This window comes from Erythrolamprus reginae, chromosome 9 (assembly GCF_031021105.1).
Source record: "Erythrolamprus reginae isolate rEryReg1 chromosome 9, rEryReg1.hap1, whole genome shotgun sequence".
NCBI classification, from domain to species: Eukaryota; Metazoa; Chordata; class Lepidosauria; order Squamata; family Dipsadidae; genus Erythrolamprus; species Erythrolamprus reginae.
Window position 1 is genome coordinate 45,612,698 of NC_091958.1, and position 21,049 is coordinate 45,633,746.

The 21,049-nt window shown below is 44.0% G+C and overlaps 1 protein-coding gene across 2 annotated transcripts in view; it reads left to right on the plus strand.

Moving 5' to 3' along the window:
- The window catches only part of NTN3 (netrin 3), a 173,930-nt gene extending 153,595 nt beyond the window's left edge, over nucleotides 1-20,335 (plus strand). The window contains exons 6-7 of one of the 2 annotated variants that reach the window (XM_070761061.1): nucleotides 15,423-15,497; nucleotides 19,678-20,335. In XM_070761061.1, coding sequence (XP_070617162.1) covers nucleotides 15,423-15,497; nucleotides 19,678-20,006 — 404 coding nt within the window. In that variant the 3' untranslated portion in view covers nucleotides 20,007-20,335. The remainder of the gene's footprint in view (nucleotides 1-15,422; nucleotides 15,498-19,677) is intronic. The other variant, XM_070761060.1, reaches the window with a different exon arrangement.
- Nucleotides 20,336-21,049: the final 714 nt, after the last annotated feature.

The window sequence follows — 21,049 nt, forward strand, 5'->3', positions numbered from 1 at the left end:
GGGGTGGGATTCTTCACTCAACCGGCTTCTTATTAATGCTTTCTTGGGATGTAGCCAGACTCACGATGCGCAAAAAGGCACCTGTTTTATAGAAAGGTCAACTTTGGGCAGTTCTCAGGCTTCAACAGAGCCAGCCTCCGAATCTCGTTATTGCACTCAGGCTCTGAGAAAGTTTAAAGCAGGCTTGGATAGGAAATGCAACAGACGGCTGTAGAATTGCCCAAGGGTTGCATTGCTTGAGTTCCTCTGATGCCCGTCCAGCATCAGTTTGATCAAGCCATCGTTTGCGATGGATAATTCCATTGTCTCCATGACTCATCCTGGACCTTTAGTTCCACCTCTCCATTAAAATTCCTCTTTTGCAACAGGGTCTTCCCGTTAAATGATTTAAACACGCACACGTATCCAAAAACTTCTTCCGCTGTTTTGTTTTTTAATTAATCAAAAGTCTAACCCCAGCCTTCACAAGTTCCAGCAATTCAGGACAGCTGTAATGCAATTCAAACTAAAATACAAAAGATCCCTTCTTCTGGAAGAAGCCATGACCCACACTCCCTCGAGCAGAGAGAAGAATAGAGAAAAAACATAACTCAAGGACTAAAGGAGAGACATGTTTTTAAAGCCAGCAGGTGCTGTTCTAGAAGGCAGGTCCCTGAGTAGAGTAGAATAGAGGTAGAGTAGAGTAGAGGTAGAGTAGAATATACAATAGAGTAGAGGTAGGGTAGAGTAGAGTAGAGTAGAGGTAGAGTACAATAGAGTAGAGGTAGAGTAGAGTAGAGTAGAGTAGAGGTAGAGTAAAATATACAATAGAGCTGAGGTAGGGTAGAGTAGAGTAAAGTAGAGTAGAGTAGAGTAGAGGTTGAGTACAATAGAGTAGAGGTAGGGTAGAGTAGAGTAGAGGTAGACTAGAATATACAATAGAGTAGAGGTAGAGTAGAGTAGAGTAGAGTAGAGGTTGAGTACAATAGAGTAGAGGTAGGGTAGAGTAGAGTAGAGGTAGAGTAGAATATACAATAGAGTAGAGGTAGGGTAGAGTAGAGTAGAGGTAGAGTAGAATATACAATACAGTAGAGGTAGGGTAGAGTAGAGTAGAGTAGAGTAGAGTAGAGGTTGAGTACAATAGAGTAGAGGTAGGGTAGAGTAGAGTAGAGGTAGAGTAGAATATACAATAGAGTAGAGGTAGGGTAGAGTAGAGTAAAGTAGAGTAGAGTAGAGTAGAGGTAGAGTACAATAGAGTAGAGGTAGGGTAGAGTAGAGTAGAGGTAGAGTAGAATATACAATAGAGTAGAGGTAGGGTAGAGTAGGGTAGGGTAGAGTAGAGTAGAGGTAGGGTAGAGTAGAGGTAGGGTAGGGTAGGGTAGAGTAGAGTAGAGTAGAGTAGAGTAGAGTAGAGGTTGAGTACAATAGAGTAGAGGTAGGGTAGGGTAGAGTAGAGTAGAGTAAGGTAGAGTAGAGCACAGCAGAGCAGAGTAGAGTTTTGAACTACCGGTGCGCCCTCTGTGCCAGTCATGGATATTGGCACTTCAGGTGGGCGCACCACACCCATCGGCATGAGATTTGGCTTTTGCACATGCGCAGCAAGTGAAATTTCATGTGAGGATGTGCGTGCAAGCAAGATTTCGGTGATTTTTGCCGATATTTTTGCTTCCTTGCATGCACAGAAACAAAACACCGGTGAAAATCACCAAAATCTCACTCACATGGGCATCTTCATGCGAGATTTTTCTTGCCGCGCATGCACAAAAGCCAAATCTCGCATGGGAGCACCCATGCGTGCATCAGGGACACACAACTGCGTGCGCCTCCCAAAAATCGCTAACGGAGCAACGCACCGTACTGTTCTGGTAGGGCCCATCACTGACCACAGCCTTATGATATGGATTGGGGGGAGAGAGAGAGAGAGACAGAGGTTGGTCTAAAGTCCCCCATAGCTAAGATGAGATTTGAACTCACAACCTTTGGCTTTCTAGCCTGGTGCTTCAAACCACTAAACCAAACAGGCTCTTTATGGGTTGGAAAGCAACCGTTCATTTCAAAGGAGCCCACACGTGTGGAAACCAAACAAACATTCATCCATATAAGGTTCCCCTGCACAAATCTTGTATATTTATGCCCTGGTCCCCAGCCAGCAGCTTATTACAACCCAGCAAATGTAATATATATATACCACATTAATAAACAGAGCCATAAAACATCTCCCAATGACGAGACTAAAGCAACAACTCAACAGATCCTGAAAAATATTGTCAGCTCTAGTAAACAGGCTATAAAAACTTTCCTTAAAAGGCTCCGAGTATCAGTTCTGGCTATTGTACAGTTAGTGCAGTCAGGAGGTGGGTAGCGATAGCGCTACTGAAAAAGAGACAGGACAGTTCATCTTTTTTCCCTTTTTTAAAAAAGTTTATATTTAGTATACAGTGATACCTTGTCTTACAAACGCCTCGTCATACAAACTTTTCGAGAAACAAACCCAGGGTTTAAGATTTTTTTGTCTCTTCTTACAAACTATTTTCACCTTACAAACCCACCGCCGCCGCTGGGATGCCCCGCCTCCGGACTGCCGTTGCCAGCGAAGCACCCATTTTTGCGCTGCTGGGATTTCCCTGAGGCTCCCCTCCATGGGAAACCCCACCTCCGGACTTCCGTGTTTTTGTGATGCTGCAGCGGAATCCCAGCAGCGCAAAAAAGGGGCGCTTCGCTGGCAATGGAAGTCCGGAGGTGGGGTTTCCCAGCAAGGGGAGCCTCAGTGAAATTGCAGCATCGCAAAAACACAGAAGTTCAGAGGTGGGGTTTCCCATGGAGGGGAGCCTCAGGGGAATCCCAGCAGCGCAAAAACGGGCGCTTCGGCTGGCAAAAGGGGTGAATTTTGGGCTTGCACGCATTAATCGCTTTTCCATTGATTCCTATGGGAAACATTGTTTCGTCTTACAAACTTTTCACCTTAAGACCCTCATCCCGGAACCAATTAAGTTTGTAAGACAAGGTATCACTGTATATTTTTTCCTTTAACATCCGTAGGGCCTTGGCGAACAGTGTATTGTCCAAGTGGGTGAATTTTGGTTTTCTGCTGGGACTAAACTCAGTGTTGATAAACAGAATAGAATAACAGAGTTGCAAGGGACCTTGAAGGTCTTCTAGTCCAGTGGTGGTGAATCTTTTTTTCCTCGGGTGCCGAAAGAGCGTAGGCATACGGTATCATGCATACGTGAGTGCCCACATCCATAAATCCAATAAATCCAAATCCAATAAATCCAATAAATCTAATCTATAATTCAATACTTGGAGAGGATGAAACAACTTCTCCCAACCCCCTGGAGACCCTCTGCAGGCTGGAAACAACCTGTTTCCCAACTTCTAGTGGGCCTAGTAGGCTCGTGTTTTGCCATCCCCAGGCTCCAAAGACTTCTCTGGAGCCGAGGGAGGGTAAAAGCGCCATCTCCCATCCTCCCGGAGGCTCTCTGGAAGCCAAAAACGCCCTCCCAGAGCCTCTTAGTGTGAGCCAAAAATCAGCTGGCCAGCACACAGATGCACGTTGGAGCTGAGCTAGGGCAACTGCTCATGTGCTAGTAGATATGGCTGTGCGTGCCACCTGCGGCACCCGTGCCATAGGTTCGCCATCACTGCCCTATACCATTTCAGACAAATCGTTGTCCAATCGCTTCTTAAAAACCTCCAGTAATGAAGCTCCAAAAACCTCTGGAGACAAGTCGTCCCATTGATTCTCTCTCTCTCACACTCTTAGGAAATTTCTCCCTGATTCTATATTGGTTCTCTCTTTGATAAGCTTTCATCCCTCGCTTTGGAGAATAGGTTTATTTATTTATTTATTTATTTATTTATTTATTTATTAGATTTGTATGCCGCCCCTTTCCGTAGACTCGCGGCGGCTCACAACACAATAAGGTTGACCCTTTCTTCTTTGGGGCAGCCCCTTAGATAGTGGAACATTGCTATGCTATCACTTCTAGTCCTCCTTTCTATTCAACTATTTTATTTATTTATTTTATTTATTCATTTGTCCAATACATAAATACATAGGAAGAAAATAGACATGCGATAATATAAAAGAGGGTGAAAGTGAACTTAGAGGAGAGGATATATGAAAGGAAGAGAATATATAAGATAGGTGAAAGAAAGGAAAGATAATTGGGCAGGGGACGAAAGGCACACTAGTGCATTTATGTACGCCCCTTACTGGATTCTTAGGAACCTGGAGAGGTCAATCGTGGAGAGTCTAAGAGAGAGGTGTTGGGGGTTAGGGGTTGACACAATTGAGTCCAGTAATGAGTTTCACGCTTCGACAACTCGGTTACTGAAGTCATATTTTTTACAGTCAAGTTTGGAGCGGTTAATATTAAGTTTAAATTTGTTGTGTGCTTTTATGTTGTTGTGGTTGAAGCTGAAGCAGTTATTGGCTGGTAAGATATTGCAGCATATGATCTTGTGGGTAATACTCAGATCGTGTTTTAGGCGTCGTAGTTCTAGGCTTTCTAGGCCTAGGATTGTTAGTCTATTTTCGTAGGATATTCTATTTCGAGTGGAGGAGTGAAGGGCTCTTCTGGTGAAATATCTTTGGACATTTTCAAGGGTGTTGATGTCTGAGATGTGGTATGGGTTCCAGACAGATGAGCAGTAGTCTAGGATGGGTCTGGCTCTTGTGAGTAGAGTGAGATTGCCTGAGCAGAAGCTGGACATACCCAATTCCTGCAACCGTTCTTCATATGGTTTATTGTCTAGTTCACTAATCATCTTTGTTGCTCTTCTCCGCACTGTTTCTAGAGTCTCCACATTTTTTAATATATTGCAGTGACCAAAATTGGGTGCGGTATTCCCAGTGTGGTTTTACAAAGTACTATTAACACTTCGCGTGATCTTGATTATCGATAGAAAGATCAGAAGGAGGAAGCAATGCAGAGAAGTAAATTGGTGGGGAAAGGCGTGGTGTAAACTTTTCGGGAAATGGACTTTATAATTTTTCTAAAGAATCTTTGTAATAATTTCCATTCCATATAAAGCTTTTTTCCCCTCTGAAAGGCATTACCACCAGTTGCCTAAATCTTCTCCCCTACATAAGCACACTAAGACCATGTTTTGCTAACCAAGCAGATGGATTTACATCTTGTGACACTTAAATAATAATAATTATGCAAACAGAAATGTAAATTTATGGTTGTCGTTTTTCTGGCAGGACCATTTCTTTAGAGGGCATTTTTCCTTTTTAAAGGAATCCTTCCAACAATTAGGGCTTGATTTTTTTCTCAAATTCCTCTCTTGAGCTCTTCAGATTATCCCTCTGTCTGGCTTGACTTTTATTTTTTGTTTACTAATTTTTTTTTAGAATGTCTACTTTGCAAATTTGGAAGAAACCCACTCAGCCCCCAAAGTGATGTCAAATTTATTTCACTGAGTAATGACCAGATCAGAAGACTGATTCCACAGGGTTGTGATACAATCTAAAACTACAAGGGTCACTTAGTCATTGCCCCTTTTGGTAACCCACTAGATTGTCCCAAACTGGATAGTAGAATGAACCACGGGTTTTTTGGTCACATTTCTTAAATCGAGGAGGACATTTTAACTCACAACCAATCTGACAAAATGATTCCAGCAATGAGCTTGCTTAAATGGAAGGGATGTTTCTCTATTGATTTAGCATTATTATTATTATTTTATTATTATTTATTAGATTTGTATGCTGCCCCTTTCCGTGGACTCTGTGCATCCTGTAAATCATACATTTAGGTGGTGACTGACGCGGTGGCTCAAGGGCTAAGATGCTGAGCTGGTCGATCGGCAGTTCAGAGGTTCGAATCCCTAGCGCCGTGTAACGGAGTGAGCTCCCCGTTACTTGTCCCAGTTTCTGCCAACCTAGCAATTCAAAACCACACCAGAAATGAAAGTAGAGAAATAGAGACCATCTTTGGAGGGAAGGTAACAGTGTTCCGTGCACCTTCAGTGTTGCCACATGCCGGCAACATGACTACAGAGGTGTTTTGGATAGTGCTGGCTCTTCGGCTTAGAAATGGAGATGAACACTGCCCCTAGAGCCAGAAATGAGTAGCACACATGTGCGGGGGGAATCTTTTATCTTTTTAGATTGCAATATAGATAGTCCTAGACCAGTGATGGTGAACCTTTCTTTTCTTCAAGGGCCAAAAGTGTGGGTGCGTGCACTATTGCCCATGCACAAGTGCCCATACCCATAATTCAATTTATTTATTTGTTTATTTTATTTATTTATTAGATTTGTATGCCGCCCCTCTCTGTAGACTTGGAGCGGCTCACAGCAACAATAAAAACAATGTACTGTACAACAAAACTTCAATGCCCCACACCCTTGCGCATGTACGCACAACACCCCCGTGCTACCCTGTGCATATGCACACATGATCTCCAGGTGTGCCTGCTGTTAAAAAGCACAGGGGGAGCACAATCTGAGAGGTGAAAACTCCCACCTCCTGAAATTGGCACTGACACCTTTTTGGGGGCTTCGGACTCCAGAGGACTAAACCAGCGAAGGACTGCCGTCTTCGGCGGTACCAGTGCGCCCTCCGAGGGCATCACGGGCATGTTGGCATGAGATTTGGCTTTTGTGCATGCACAGCAAGCAAAATTTCATGTGAGGACATGCGCGCAAGTGAGATTTCGGCAATTTTTGCCGATATTTTTGCTTCCGCGCATGGGCAGAAGCGAAAAATCGGCAAATATCGGCAAAATCTCGCAAATGTCTTCACATGATATTTCACTTGCTGCACATGTGCAGAAGCCAAATCTCACGCGGGCATGTACGGGCGCATGTCAGTGACCAAAATTGCCGAAATCTCGCTCTCACACACATCCTCCCACGAGATTTCGCTTGCTGCATATGTGCAGATGCCAAATCTCTCGCCTGGCAGATGTGTGCACTCCCACAACAGCCTTGGAGGGTGCACTGGCAGCGCCAAAGATGAGCGGCCCTTCACTGGTGCCCATGCTTTAGGAGGCTTTAGTGGGTATATATATATATACACACATAGCTGCATGTGCCTCCTGAAAATCGCTACCAGAAAGTAGGACCTTACCATTCCGGTAGCAGGCCATGACTGGGCTAAACCCCAGAGGAATGGTTTCTCTCTCTGGGTGTCTTGGCTCGCCATATCTTCCCTTCCCTTTCTCTTGTCCTGCACAGTTAGACTAAGCAAGGCGCACAGGAGCTCCAAATATAGTCATCCCCGCTTTGCAGAACCGACAAAGAAAAGCAGCCATCCTAGCAAAACAGAGACTCCGAAGAACAAAACCTCCTCTGCGCTGGGCACCCGGCTCCCCTTACGATATCCATCAGGCTTTATTTATTCAGCCAAGAGTCCTGCCAGATATTCTGGAGGGGGCGCAAAGCGGGTCGCGAAAGCATGTCAGCTCGTTTGTCAATGACGTAGACCGAGTGGTGCCTTTTTCCAGCAAGGGCTGGAAATGGAACGCGCCCCTCCTGTAGCTCTCTTTGTTTTCTCTTGCAAAATGCCCGTTTTGTAGGGCGGGTTCCTGGCCTGTCTTCTTCACCCTTCCCTTTCACACATCGTAACTGAGAAACTTGGTTTTCCTCTTTTTGTTTCTTAGTTGGGTGGCAACTGTTGGCTCCCCCAACAAAGGAGAATAACCAAGCCTGTGCAATATTGGGGAGGGCTTCTTTAAATCTGTAAAGGAAACACTGCAAAACATTGGAACTCATTACCGGACTCCATAGTGTCATCCCCAAACCCCCAACAGCTGACATTGGAACATCATCTTTCAGCTGTGGCGAGGGGGGCGTTTGCCCAGGTTCGCCTGGTGCACCAGTTGCGGCCCTATCTGGACAGGGAGTCATTGCTCACAGTCGCTCATGCCCTTATCACCTCGAGGTTCGATTACTGCAATGCTCTCTACATGGGGCTACCTTTGAAAAGTGTTCGGAAACTTCAGATCGTGCAGAATGCGGCCGCGAGAGCCATCATGGGGCTTCCTAGATTCGCCCACGTGTCTGCAGCACTCCACGGCCTACACTGGCTGCCGATCAGTTTCCGGTCACAATTCAAAGTGTTGGTCATGACCTTTAAAGCCCTACATGGCATTGGACCAGAGTACCTCCGGAACCGCCTGCTACCGCACGAATCCCAGCGGCCGATAAGGTCCCACAGAGTTGGCCTTCTCCAGGTCCCGTCCACTAAACAATGTCGTCTGGCGGGCCCCAGGGGAAGAGCCTTCTCTGTGGCGGCCCCGGCCCTCTGGAATCAACTCCCCCCGGAGATTAGAACTGCCCCCACCCTCCTTGTCTTCCGTAAACTACTTAAGACCGACCTATACCGCCAGGCATGGGGGATTTGAGACACCTTTCCCCCAGGCTTATTATAATTTATGTTTGGTATGTATGTGCTGTTTGGTTTTTAATTATGATAGGGTTTTTAGTTTTTTTTTAATATTAGATTTGTGCCAGTATAATATTGTTTTTATCGTTGTTGTGAGCTGCCCCGAGTCTTCGGAGAGGGGCGGCATACAAATCTAATTTATTATTATTATTATTATTATTATTATTATTATTATTATTATTATTAAACACTGCAAAACACAGAGACAGATTGGAAAATAAGCATGTCAGGAGCGAAATTAAAAAAAATTTTACTACTGGTCCTGTGGGCGTGGTGTGGTTTTGTGGGTGTAGCTTGGTGGACTCTAGGAGAAGGATACTATAAAATTCCCATTTCCTCCCAATCACCTGGGACTCGGGAGGTAGAGTATAGATGCAGCCTTGTGGACCTCAACTCCCAGAGTTCCTTAGCCAGAAAAGCTGGCTGAGGAATTCTGGGAGTATATGCACAAGTCTTAAACTCGCCAAGGTTGGAGACCCCTTGCTCTAGAGAGACTGACCCTCTTCCTCCCAACTAAGCGTCTAAACTTTGCTATCTCTTAGTCCTTTGGAATCAGCCCTTGGGAATCCAGACTACATTTCACCACACAAGGCAACCCTCTTGGGATCTACCGACTTGGATATCAGGAGTATCTGATGATGTGGTTAAAAAAAAAAAAACCAAGATGGCAGCCATAGCTGTATGATCAAAGCTGCCACCGTTATGGCTGCCATTTTGATTTTGCACATTTCTTGAAAGAGAATATAAGACCATGAAATGTAAAAATGGACAGCCTGGGTCCATGCGTAATATATCGTAAAGGTAGCATAGGTGACATTTTTATTATCAAGACTCCTTGTAATGCTAGGATTTTATTTCACCCATTTGATTCTACTTTCCTGTTGCATATTTTCAAATCTTATTTATTTAGTTGGGGGAAAGATCAAAAGCAACATGAGAAAATATTATTTTACTGAAAGAGTAGTAGATCCTTGGAACAAACTTCCAGCAGACGTGGTAGATAAATCCACAGTAACTGAATTTAAACATGCCTGGGATAAACATATATCCATCCTAAGATAAAAGACAGAAAACAGTATAAGGGCAGACTAGATGGACCATGAGGTCTTTTTCTGCCGTCAGACTTCTATGTTTCTATGTTTCTATGTTTCTATTTTATTTTTATTTATTTATTTATTTATTTCTTTATTTTGTCCAATACACAATGAGAGTTTTAGTGGGTATATATATACATACACACACATAGTAAAATACATGATGAAGGTTATAGAGGAGATACTCATAGTAAAATATATCTATGAAAGAATAGAAAAGAAGATATAGTAGTAGAACATATCAATGAAAGAATAGAAGAAGAGATATAGGAATAGAAGAAAGGTATAGGAGATATAGGAGAGCAATGGGACAGGGGACGGAAGGCACTCTAGTGCACTTGTACTCGCCCCTTACTGACCTCTTAGGAATCTGGATAGGTCAACTGTGGATAATATAAGGGTAAAGTGTTGGGGGTTTGGGGATGACACTATGGAGTCCGGTAATGAGTTCCACACTTCGACAACTCAGTTACTGAAGTCATATTTTTTACAGTCAAGTTTGGAGTTTAAGTTTAAATCTGTTGTGTGCTCTTGTGTTGTTGTGGTTGAAGCTGAAGTAGTCGCCGACAGGCAGGACGTTGCAGTATATGATCTTGTGGGCAATACTTAGATCTTGTTTAAGGCGTCTTAGTTCTAGGCTTTCTAGGCCCAGGATTGAAAGTCTAGTCTCGTAGGGTATTCTGTTTCGAGCGGAGGAGTGAAGGGCTCTTCTGGTGAAGTATCTTTGGACATTTTCAAGGGTGTTAATGTCTGAGATGCGATATGGGTTCCAAACAGATGAGCTGTATTCGAGGGGATGGGTCTGGCAAATGTTTTGTAAGCTCAACGTCTTGCGAGATGTTGACTGAAAAATGACCATAACATTTCATGCAAAATGGTCTCTGCAAACCATTCTATCCCCAAACTGACTATTTAACCCATTAACTTGGTTTACTGTTTTAACTCGTTATCTGGGGTCCTGCAATACACTGAATCTCAATCCCTGAAATAGACCTTCTTCTTCCCCCGCCCCCAGCCTCAAAAGGCCCAACCAAATAAATGGGGCATGTGTGAACACTGACATGTGTACAGCCCCATAGTTCTTGTGGCATGCCTTCATGGCATCGGAGCAGAATATCTCTGGCACCGCCTTCTGCCGCATGAATCCAGCGACCGGTTAGGTCCCACAGAGTTGGCCTTCTCCGGGCCCCATCGACTAAACAATGTCGTTTGGTGGGACCCAGGAGAAGAGCCTTCTTTGTGGTGGCCCCGACCCTCTGGAACCAGCTCCCCCCGGAGATCAGAACTGCCCCCACCCTCCTTGCCTTTCGTAAAGTTCTTAAGACCCATCTCTGCTGTCAGGCATGGGGGAACTGAGACATCTCCCCCGGGCCTATACAGTTTATACATGGTATGTTTGTGTGTATGTTTGCTTTTAATAATGGAGTTTTTAGTGTTTTTTAAATTATTAGATTTGTTCTTACATTGTCTTTGTTATTGTTGTGAGCCGCCCCGAGTCTACAGAGAGGGGCGGCATACAAATCTAATAAATAAATAAATAAAATAAATAAATGCCTACAACACTTGCGGCTTGTGGCTTGTGTACAGCCCCAGTTCTTTTAAGTGTGTCGTACAAGAGAAACCACAAGATTTGAGATCTTACAGGCTACATTTTCCCTCGGCATTTGGCCTCTTCTTGCCTTCTGTCAGGTTGCTCAAAATCTCAAGCATGGTAAACGGCTGGACGGGGACTCAAGATTTTTGGCCCCTTCCATCCGACGTTGATTTATGGAACGGAGGAGTTAGAGAAGAGGTTTGCCGGAGTTTGGCTCAGCGGCTTAACCGCATCAAAGGGGTAACCAACAACAGTGAAGGCCAAAGTGGACAAGGCATTAGCGATTGGATGGGGGCAGAAAGGGCCGCGTTAAATTCCTCCGCATTTGGAGCTCCCTTTTGGACCGACTTAGTGCCACACCGAGTTGTTTTAGCAAGCAGAAATTTGGCCCAAGGATGAGAAAATCCGAGCTAAAATGAGAGCTGGGTGGAAAGGAGAAAAACAGCCAAATCCCAGCTGGGTTCACTTTTCTTTTTTGCCATGGACAAGGAATTGGACTAAAAGTTTAGTTTAATCTAATTTAATTTCCATGCTGCCCAATCCCTGAGGACTCAGGGCAGTTCACAACAATAAAACTAACCTCATGTAATATAAATTAAAACAATTAATAACAATTATTAACCAAACCAAACAATCATACCTTCCAGTGGTGGGCTGCCAAAATTTTTACTGCCACGATGTGGGTGTGGCTTATTTTGTGGATGTAGCTTGATGGTCATGTGACCGAGTAGGAGTGGCTTGCTGGCCATGTGACCAGGCGGGAATGGCTTGACAATCATGTGATGGGGTGGTTTAAAGGTCATGTGACTGGGTGGGAGTGGCTTACTGACCAAGATAAGTTTTTTTAAATAAGTGCTTGGACTCTTTTTCAGTTGATTAAGTCACATTATTTGAATAGCCACAAAATAGGCAGCATTATTGTTGGTTATGACCTTTAAAGCCCTTCATGGCATCGGACCAGAATATCTCCGAGACCGCCTCCTGCCGCACGAATCCCAGCGACCGATTAGGTCCCACAGAGTGGGCCTTCTCCGGGTTCCGTCAACTAAACAATGTCGGTTGGTGGGCCCCAGGGGAAGAGCCTTCTCTGTGGCGGCACCGGCCCTCTGGAACCAACTCCCCCCGGAGATTAGGACTGCCCCTGCTCTTCCTGCCTTCCGTAAACTCCTTAAAACCCACCTTTGCCGTCAGGCATGGGGGAACTGAAACATCTCCCCCTGGGCACGTTTAGTTTATGCATGGTATGTCTGTGTGTGTGTCTGTTAGCATATGGGGTTTTTAATATTTAAACATTTTAAACTTGTCTGATTACCCATGATTTGTTTCTACATGTTGTGAGCCGCCCCAAGTCTTCGGAGAGGGGCGGCATACAAATCTAAGTAATAAAATAAATAAAATAAATAAAATATTTATTTATTTATTTATTTATTTATTTATTTCTCTATTTATTTCTCTATTTCTCTATTTATTTATCTATCTATCTATCTATCTATCTATCTATCTATCTATCTATTTGATTTTTATGCCGCCCTTCTCCTTAGACTCAGGGCAGCTTACAACATGTTAGCAATAGAACTTTTTTTAACAGAGCTAGGCTATTGCCCCCACAATCTGGGTCCTCATTTTAACCACCTCCGAAGGATGGAAGGCTGAGTCAACCTTGAGCCGGTGATAAGATTTGAACCGCTGACCTTCAGATCTACAGTCAGCTTCAGTGGCCTGCAGTACAGCACTCTACCTGCTGTGCCACCCCGGCTCATTATTTGTTGAGGAGCACAGTCACATTTTAAGGTTTTTGTACAGAACCCACAAGGTTCACTATGATAACAGATTAGGCAAGTAGCTCAATTTTCTTTCATTGTTATAAAAGTTCAGTTCTAGAAAATGATTTAAATGATCAAAGTGTTTATGGGTAAGAACTTACTATTTAATTATTTCCTATTTTAAAAGTAATTGAGGATCATACTAAGATACTAGAGATGGAAGGACAATTTAAAAAACCTATTACATGTAAAAATTATTAAGTATAGCGCATAAACTTACTACTCCCTCTCAGAGCCTCCATGCGAGCCAAAAAATCAGCTGGTGGCAGCTCATATGCGCACTGGAACTGAGCTAGGGTAACAACTCGCATGTCAGCAAATATGGCTCCATGTGCTACCTGTGACATACATATGTATTTATTTGTTTGTTTGTTTATTTTGTCCAATACATAATACACATTGAAGAGGGGCGGCATACAAATCTAAATAATAAATAAATAATGATAAATCAATAAAGATATGCAATAATCTAAGTAAAGAAAAGAATAGGAGAAAAGATATAAAAGTATAGGTGAACATATTTGAAAGGAAGAAAAGATAAATGAGATAAGGAGAGACAATTGGACAGGGGACGGAAGGCACACTGGTGCACTTATGCACCATAGGTTCGGCCTCACGTCTCTATTCCATTCCACTCCATTCTCTCCTGCAATCTGTTACCCATGTCTCTTTTCCCCATAGCTTTTGGGGTCAAGCCATGCCAAGAGGGTGCCCTTAGACCCACAGGCACGGATCCAGAGTTCCGTAGCTTGATGAACTTCACTTACAATGGCTCAAATGCCTTTTTGGAAGGATCAACAGTTGGTCCGTCCTGTATTCCTCTCTCCTTTTCCATCGCCTTTTGAGAAACTCCAGTGCCAGGCCTGGCTGCAGCCAGCCAAACATTTTTGTAACTCTCAAGGAAAGAAAAAAGAAAAGATGTCTCATTTAAGCTTTTGAGGGGGGGGGGATAGAGAGAACTGTTTTCCCACCATACGCTGACCACAGAATAGCCCATTTTTATGGACATGAGCCAATGCCCTGCATCAAACGGAGGCACAGCACAGGAAACCAAACACACACACACAAAATTAACCAAGCTTAAAGCCAAACCAGGGCAGCCTGGTCTATCCAAATATGGAAAGGAGCATCCTGCTTGCTTTTCATCTTTCAGCCCCAGGGGAAGAGCCTTCTCTGTGGCGGCCCCGGCCCTCTGGAATCAACTCCCCCCAGAGATTAGAACGGCCCCCACCCTCCTTGTCTTTCGCAAATTACTCGAGACCCACCTTTGTCGCCAGGCATGGGGGAGTTAGGATATTCCTTCCCCTGGGCCATTACAAGTTATGTATGGTATGTTTGTGTGTATGTTTGGTTTTTATAATAAGGGTTTTGAGTTGTTTTATTAAATTGGATTGTTACATGTTGTTTTTTATCATTGTTGTTACCCGCCCCGAGTCTGCAGAGAGGGGCGGCATACAAATCCAATCAATCAATCAATCAATCAACCAACCAACCAACCAATCAATCAACCAACCAATCAATCAATCAATCAATAAACCTTTTTGTGTTAAATTTATATTTACCGGCAAAGAAATAATGGGAGACTAGTATAGATCACTATATACTATATATATATTGGAGTCCTAGTGGACAACCATTTAAATATGAGCCAGCCATATGTAGCAGCTGCCAAAAAAAGCCAATACAGTTCTAGGCTGCATTAACAGAGGGGTAGAATCAAGATCACGTGAAGTGTTAATACCACTTTATAATGCCTTGGTAAAGCCACACTTGGAATATTGCATTCAGTTTTGGTCACCACAATGCAAAAAGGATGTTGAGACTCTAGAAAAAGTGCAGAGAAGAGCTACAAAGATGATTAGGGGCCTGGAGGCTAAAACATATAAAACAGAGCCTGGGTGGCGCAGTGGTTAGAGTGCAGCACCGCAGGCTACTTCAGCTAACTGCTAGCTGTAGTTTAACAGTTGAAATCTCACCACTGGCTCAAGGTTGACTCAGCCTTCCATCCTTCCGAGGTGGGCAAAATGAGGACCCAGTTTGTTGGGGGCAATAGGCTGATTCTGTAAATCGCTTAAAGAGGGCTGTAAAAGCACTATGAAGTCGTATATAAGTTTAAATGCTAAATGCTAACATATGAAAAGAAGGACCAGGGGAGACATGATAATAGCCCTAAGTCTTTGCAGGCTTTTTTCATTGCTACTCCCTCCGAAAAAGACTTTTTCAGCCCTAACCAGGGGATAAAATAATGTGTTGAAGCTGACTAAGGACGCTAGTAGGTAGATTTTTTCCCCTTATTTTTCTCCTCCAAAACTAAGGTGTGTCTTATACTCCGGTGTGTCTTATACTCCGAAATATAGGGTATTTTCTACAAATAACTAGTTCCAATTTCTGAATTCATCTAGCACCAGTCTTGACTCAGGCAGGCCTCCGGCAAAGGTTGTGGTTGTTGTTGGTGTGTTGCAATTTCGTTTCCTGCTCTCTGGTTGTTGTCCTGGCTCATGCCCTGTGTTCTTCTCCTTATCTCTTCCCACAGATTGTGACTCCTACTGCAAGCCAGCCAAGGGCAACTACAAAATCAACCTGAAAAAGTACTGCAAGAAAGACTACGGTAAGGACGTGCTCTTTTTCTCCAGGAGTCCAGGATTCTCTTTTTTGTTTTATTTTAAATAGTTTTTATTGACTTATTTACATTTTTTAAAAGAACAAAAAAGACATTTAAACATGACATAATAATACACTACAGTACAATACCATACAACTACCCTATATAACCTCTAGAGCAGAGGTATTCAGCCTTGGCAACTTTAAGCCTGGTGGACTTCAACTCCCAGAATTCCCCAGCCAGTTTTGAGGAATTCCAAATGGTGAATTCTGGGAATTGAAGTCTGCCAGGCTTAAAGTTGCCAACGCTAGAGACCTCTGCTCTAGGGTTATAATCAGGTGGGGGCAGGGGTGGGCAGCAGGCAGGACAGGGGGAACGCAGTTCTACCAGCGGAAATGAAGATGTGTGCACAGCTCCAGCTGATCGGCGGTTTCCTGGATTACTGGTCTCAACTCTTCATTTTTTCCCCTGCTGCTGCTGCTGTGTCTGCGCTCCTTGCTTTTCTCCTCTTTCCTCCTTCCTGGCCTCGGACGAGCTTCCCTCTCTCCTGCCCGGCTCCCCTCCAGCCTCACGCAGCCACCTCCCACCTGAAGTGCAAGCAGAAGGCATGGGTAGAAGCGGCGCTGGCAGCATTTATGCTTCTGGCAGGCACCCGTTCGCCTAGCTACGCAGCCTGAGGCGGGAGGGGGCGACCCAGGAAGGAGAGCGCGGGAAATGCGAAGCAAATTGTCACCCCAGCGAGCGACACTGGTAAGGTTGTAAGTCAAGGACTTAACAGTTCACTTGTACGATGATGATCGTTCAAGCCACTCCCACCTGATCACATGGGTGGCAAGCCACTCCTACCCAGTCACATGACCATTAAGCCACACCCACAAAATAAGCCACATCCACAGTGTGGTAGTAAAAATTTTGGCTGCCCATTACTGGGCGGGGGTTGCTACTTTCCACCGCTACCAGTACTATGCGTGCGCAGCTCCACACTGCTAGCTCGAATGAGCACGTGTCCCAGCAAGATTTTGTTTCTGCGCATGTGCAGGAAGCAAAATCTCCTGGGAGGACACACGTGAATGTGAGAATTTGGTGGTTATTTTGCTTCCATGCATGCACGGAAGCAAAGAATTGCCGAAATCTTGTGTGTAGAAGCAAAATCATGCGCGCAGCTTATATTATTTATTTATTTATTTATTTACTTACTTACTTACTTACTTACTTACTTACTTACTTACTTACTTACTTACTTACTTACTTACTGGATTTGTATGCCGCCCCTCTCCGAAGACTCAGGGCGGCTAACAACAACAAAAAGACAATGTAAACAAATCTAATATTAAAAATAATCTTAAAAAACCCCAATTTAAAGATCCACTCATACATACGAACATACCATGTATAAATTCTATAAGCCTAGGGGGAAGGGAAATTTCAATTCCCCCATGCCTGACGACAGAGGTGGGTTTTAAGGAGCTTGCGAAAGGCAAGGAGGGTGGGGGCAACTCTGATATCTGGGGGGAGCTGGTTCCAGAGGGTCGGGGCCACCACAGAGAAGGCTCTTCTCCTGGGTCCCGCCAAACGACATTGCTTAGTCGACAAGAAGAGCTCCATTTTCACTAGCATTACTCTAGGTCGGAAGAGACAGAACATTTTATTTATTTTTGTTTTATTTATTTGTTTCTTTTGTCAAGTACGTGTTGGTGGTATACAAACATACAACAACGTTTATATACATGATACTAGTAAGCGAGAAACATTAGGACAGGGGACGGAAGGCACGCTGGTGCACTTATGCACGCTCCTTACTGACCTCTTAGGAATCGAGAGAGGTCAATAATGGATAGTCTAAGGGTAAATTTTGGGGGTTTGTTGATGATACTCTATAGTCAGGTAGTGAGTTCCATGCAATAACTATTTAGTTACTAAAGTCGTATTTCCTGCAGTCGAGTTTAGAGCGCTTTACTTTAAGTTCGTATCTGTTGTGTGCCCATGTGTTGTTGTGGTTGAAGCTGAAGTAGTATGGTAGGGAGATGATGATAATAATAATAATAATAATAATAATAATAATAATAATAATAATTTATTAGATTTGTATGCCAAAGACTCGGATACTCAAGATCGTCTTGGAAATTTAAGCAAAGCTCTCTTGCTTGTTATGCTGCCATCCTCCCAAAAACCAGGCCAGCTCCATGTTCATCCATCTCGCCTCCTTTCCCCCAGCTTGAAATAAACTCGAAAGAAAGAGTGGGAGGGAAATCCTTCTCCAATCTCCAAAAACATTATGCACCCTTTTCCTTTCTCCACCCCAAAGTCTCTCTGTCTGCCAAATATGTTAAAAAGCACATTTTTCTCTCTCTTCCGCAAGGTGTGTGGGGTGGAGAGAGAGAGAGATTTTGAATGGGATGGGAGGTCTGTGGAGTTGGGGCGCAAGGCATCCCGCCTGTGGCTTGTTAATCACCTAGACATAAGCACAGTTGCTCTCTGGGGTAGCCCCTCCCCCTTAAAAAAAGAGAGAGTGAATAACTAAAAAGGCCGAGGTTTTGATTGATCTTCTCCAGGAACTCTTTGGTTCCGAGAGAAAAGATATTTTTGGCAAGGTGGAAAGTGAACGAGAACTCGTGATAGTCTTCCAAGGGCTGGGTGGCAACTACAGAGCTGAAAGAAGGAGTGGTGGGGGGAAATCTTATATTTCTACAAAGGCCCAATTATCCTTGGAGATAATTGCAATCAAGTATTATTCATTCATTTCATTGAAACATTCCTTTGGTTGAGGTTTTCCGTATCCCAGGTTGTTTGGTGGGATCAAGCAAACGTATTAAAATCTATGATTGAAAAGGGTGAGACAAGGGGCTCTTTAAAATTAGGGCTGGGGGAGAAAGAGAAAGAGAGAGACAGAGACAGAGAGGCAGACGTGAAAAAGAGTGTGTGTAAAATATTTTTGCTGATAATGAAAAGGAAGGGGGACTAGCATAGATCTATTTTAAGACATTTTGCTCTCATCAGCTAGCCATAACCTTACCAGGATTTGAACCTGGGGAGTGTTCTGTCGGGCTCTCTGGTAGAATCCTCCCGAAAATTCACAGGTACAAATTTCAGACACACACACGTTTGAAAATTCAAAACAATGTTCTTTATAATGAAAATTCACTTAAACTAAGCCCTCTTTTTGTATAGCAAAGAGCACTCGTCTCCAACCAAACTGGTAATTGGTACAAGTCCCTTATCAGCTTTGAGATACTTAGCTTGCAGCTGTGAGGCAATTCACAGTCCTTCTTCTTTCACAAAGTGAAACACACTTTGCTCTGCTTTAGTTTCAAAGCGGGGGAAAAGCAACACACCAAGGTCGAAGTCAGCAAGGCAGGCACGAAACACAACGATCAGATAATCCTCCATAATGGCCAAACCCACACGCTGCTCTTTATAGCAGCCTCACTAATGACCACAGCCCCACCCAACCACAGGTGGCCTCATTTTCTTTCATAATAATCTCTCGGTAGTTGCTGCCTATCCATCGCTCTCCGCATGCGTGGCTGTATCATTAACTCTTGTTCCGAATCCAAGGAGGAGAGAGATAATTGATCTCCTTCTGAGCTGTCTGCCACACTCTCCTCCTCCCTGTCACTCATGTCTTCTTGGTCAGAGGAGCCTTCATCAGCAAAACAGGCCTGTGGCATGTGGATGTCTCCCCCACATCCACAGTCCTTGGGGCAGGAGCTGGGCCAGAGCTAACCACAACAGGGAGTCTGCTTGTAAGGCGATAGCTTTAACCTCTAGACCACAGGTTCTTCTCCTCTCAGCTTGTACCAGGAAAGAGTTATATGGGGGTTTTTTTTCCTGTGGAATCACCCTGGTATACCCAAATAGGGGAGGGAGCATACTGCTTCCTTTTTGCCTCTGAACCAAGGACTTTCGCACCAGGTGGCAAGGAGGTGGGATCTGAGACCAATTCACCCTTGGACTGTGGCCTGATTGGACCATGTGATGGATTGAATGGGCAGAGGAAATATAACTTTACTTTTAACTGGGGGGAAATCCATGGGAAGGGATTAAAGTCGGGTTTCCCCAGACGTTCCAGTATGACATGTCTAATAAATTCTATACTTTGAGGAGTAATCCTGCCATGGACTTTTGATTCCGTTGGGTATGAACCCTGACCCTTAACATTTGTCTTGACTTCTCTTTCTGCCTTCAGTTGTCCAAGTCAACGTCTTAGACATGGAGACGGTAGCCAACTGGGCCAAATTCACCGTCAACATCCTCTCGGTCTACAAGTGTCGGGACGAACGCGTGAAACGGGGCGACAACTTCTTATGGATCCACATGAAAGACCTGGCTTGCAAATGCCCCAAGATCCAAATTAGCAAGAAGTATCTCGTGATGGGGATCAGCGAAAACCCCAGCGAACGGCCAGGACTAATGGCCGACAAGAACAGCTTGGTCATCCAATGGCGGGACGCCTGGACTCGGCGCCTCCGGAAACTGCAGAGGCGGGAGAAAAGGGGGAAGTGTTTGAAACCGTGATTGGTTCGACTTCACATCTGTTATAGGCACCCCTCCTTCCCCTGGTTGCCTGTGGGTGGCCTGCGCACTCCGCTCCACGGACTCTTCCGAAAGACTCTGTACATATACATAACCTATGAATGGGTGGACTCACCTCTGTATAGTGTATATTTTGATAAAGGGGGTTTTTGTGGGGGGGAGGGCAGTGAGGGGTTGAGGGGGGGCGAGATGGATGTGTCTTTGAGCACAGGGAGGTTTTGGAGGGAAGGGGGGTATTTGTTTGTTTATTTGTTTGTTTTAATGTTTATTAAGGATAACGTGTTAAGGACAAACCTTTAACAAGGAGCAAAGTGAAGGAAAAGGTCTTCCAGACCAGTTCGTTAAAGGAATATGGAAGAAGGAAGCTCAGATCAACCCTGGTCCAGCATGACTCCCTCCCCTCTCTCTCTCTCTCTCTCTCTCTCTCTCTCTCTCTCTCTCTCTCTCTCTCTCTCTCTCTCTCTCTGTGTGTGTGTGTGTGTGTGTGTTATATAGGCAGACATATTACTCCATCTCTCTGATTCTGAGATCTATCTATCTATCTATCTATCTATCTATCTATCTATCTATCTATCTATCTATCTATCTATCCTTATAACTGCCTATTTATCTCTTTCTAATTATATCTAAGTCTGTCCACCTATTAAACAATCTATTTATCTATCTATCTATCTATCTATCTATCTATCTATCTATCTATCATCTTTTATCATATCCATCCATCCTTCCATTCATCTGTCTGCCTGTCTATCTTTTATCATATCCATCCCTCCATCCATGCATCCATCCATCTATCCATGTATGTATCTATCTATCCATCTATCTATCTATCATCTTTTATCATATCCAGCCAGCCATCCTTCCATTCATCTGTCTGTCTGTCTATCTTTTATCATATCCATCCCTCCATCCATCCCTCCATCTATCCATCCATCCATCCATCCATCCATTCATGTGTCTGTCTGTCTGTCTGTCTGTCTGTCTGTCTGTCTGTCTGTCTGTCTATCTATCTATCTATCATCTTT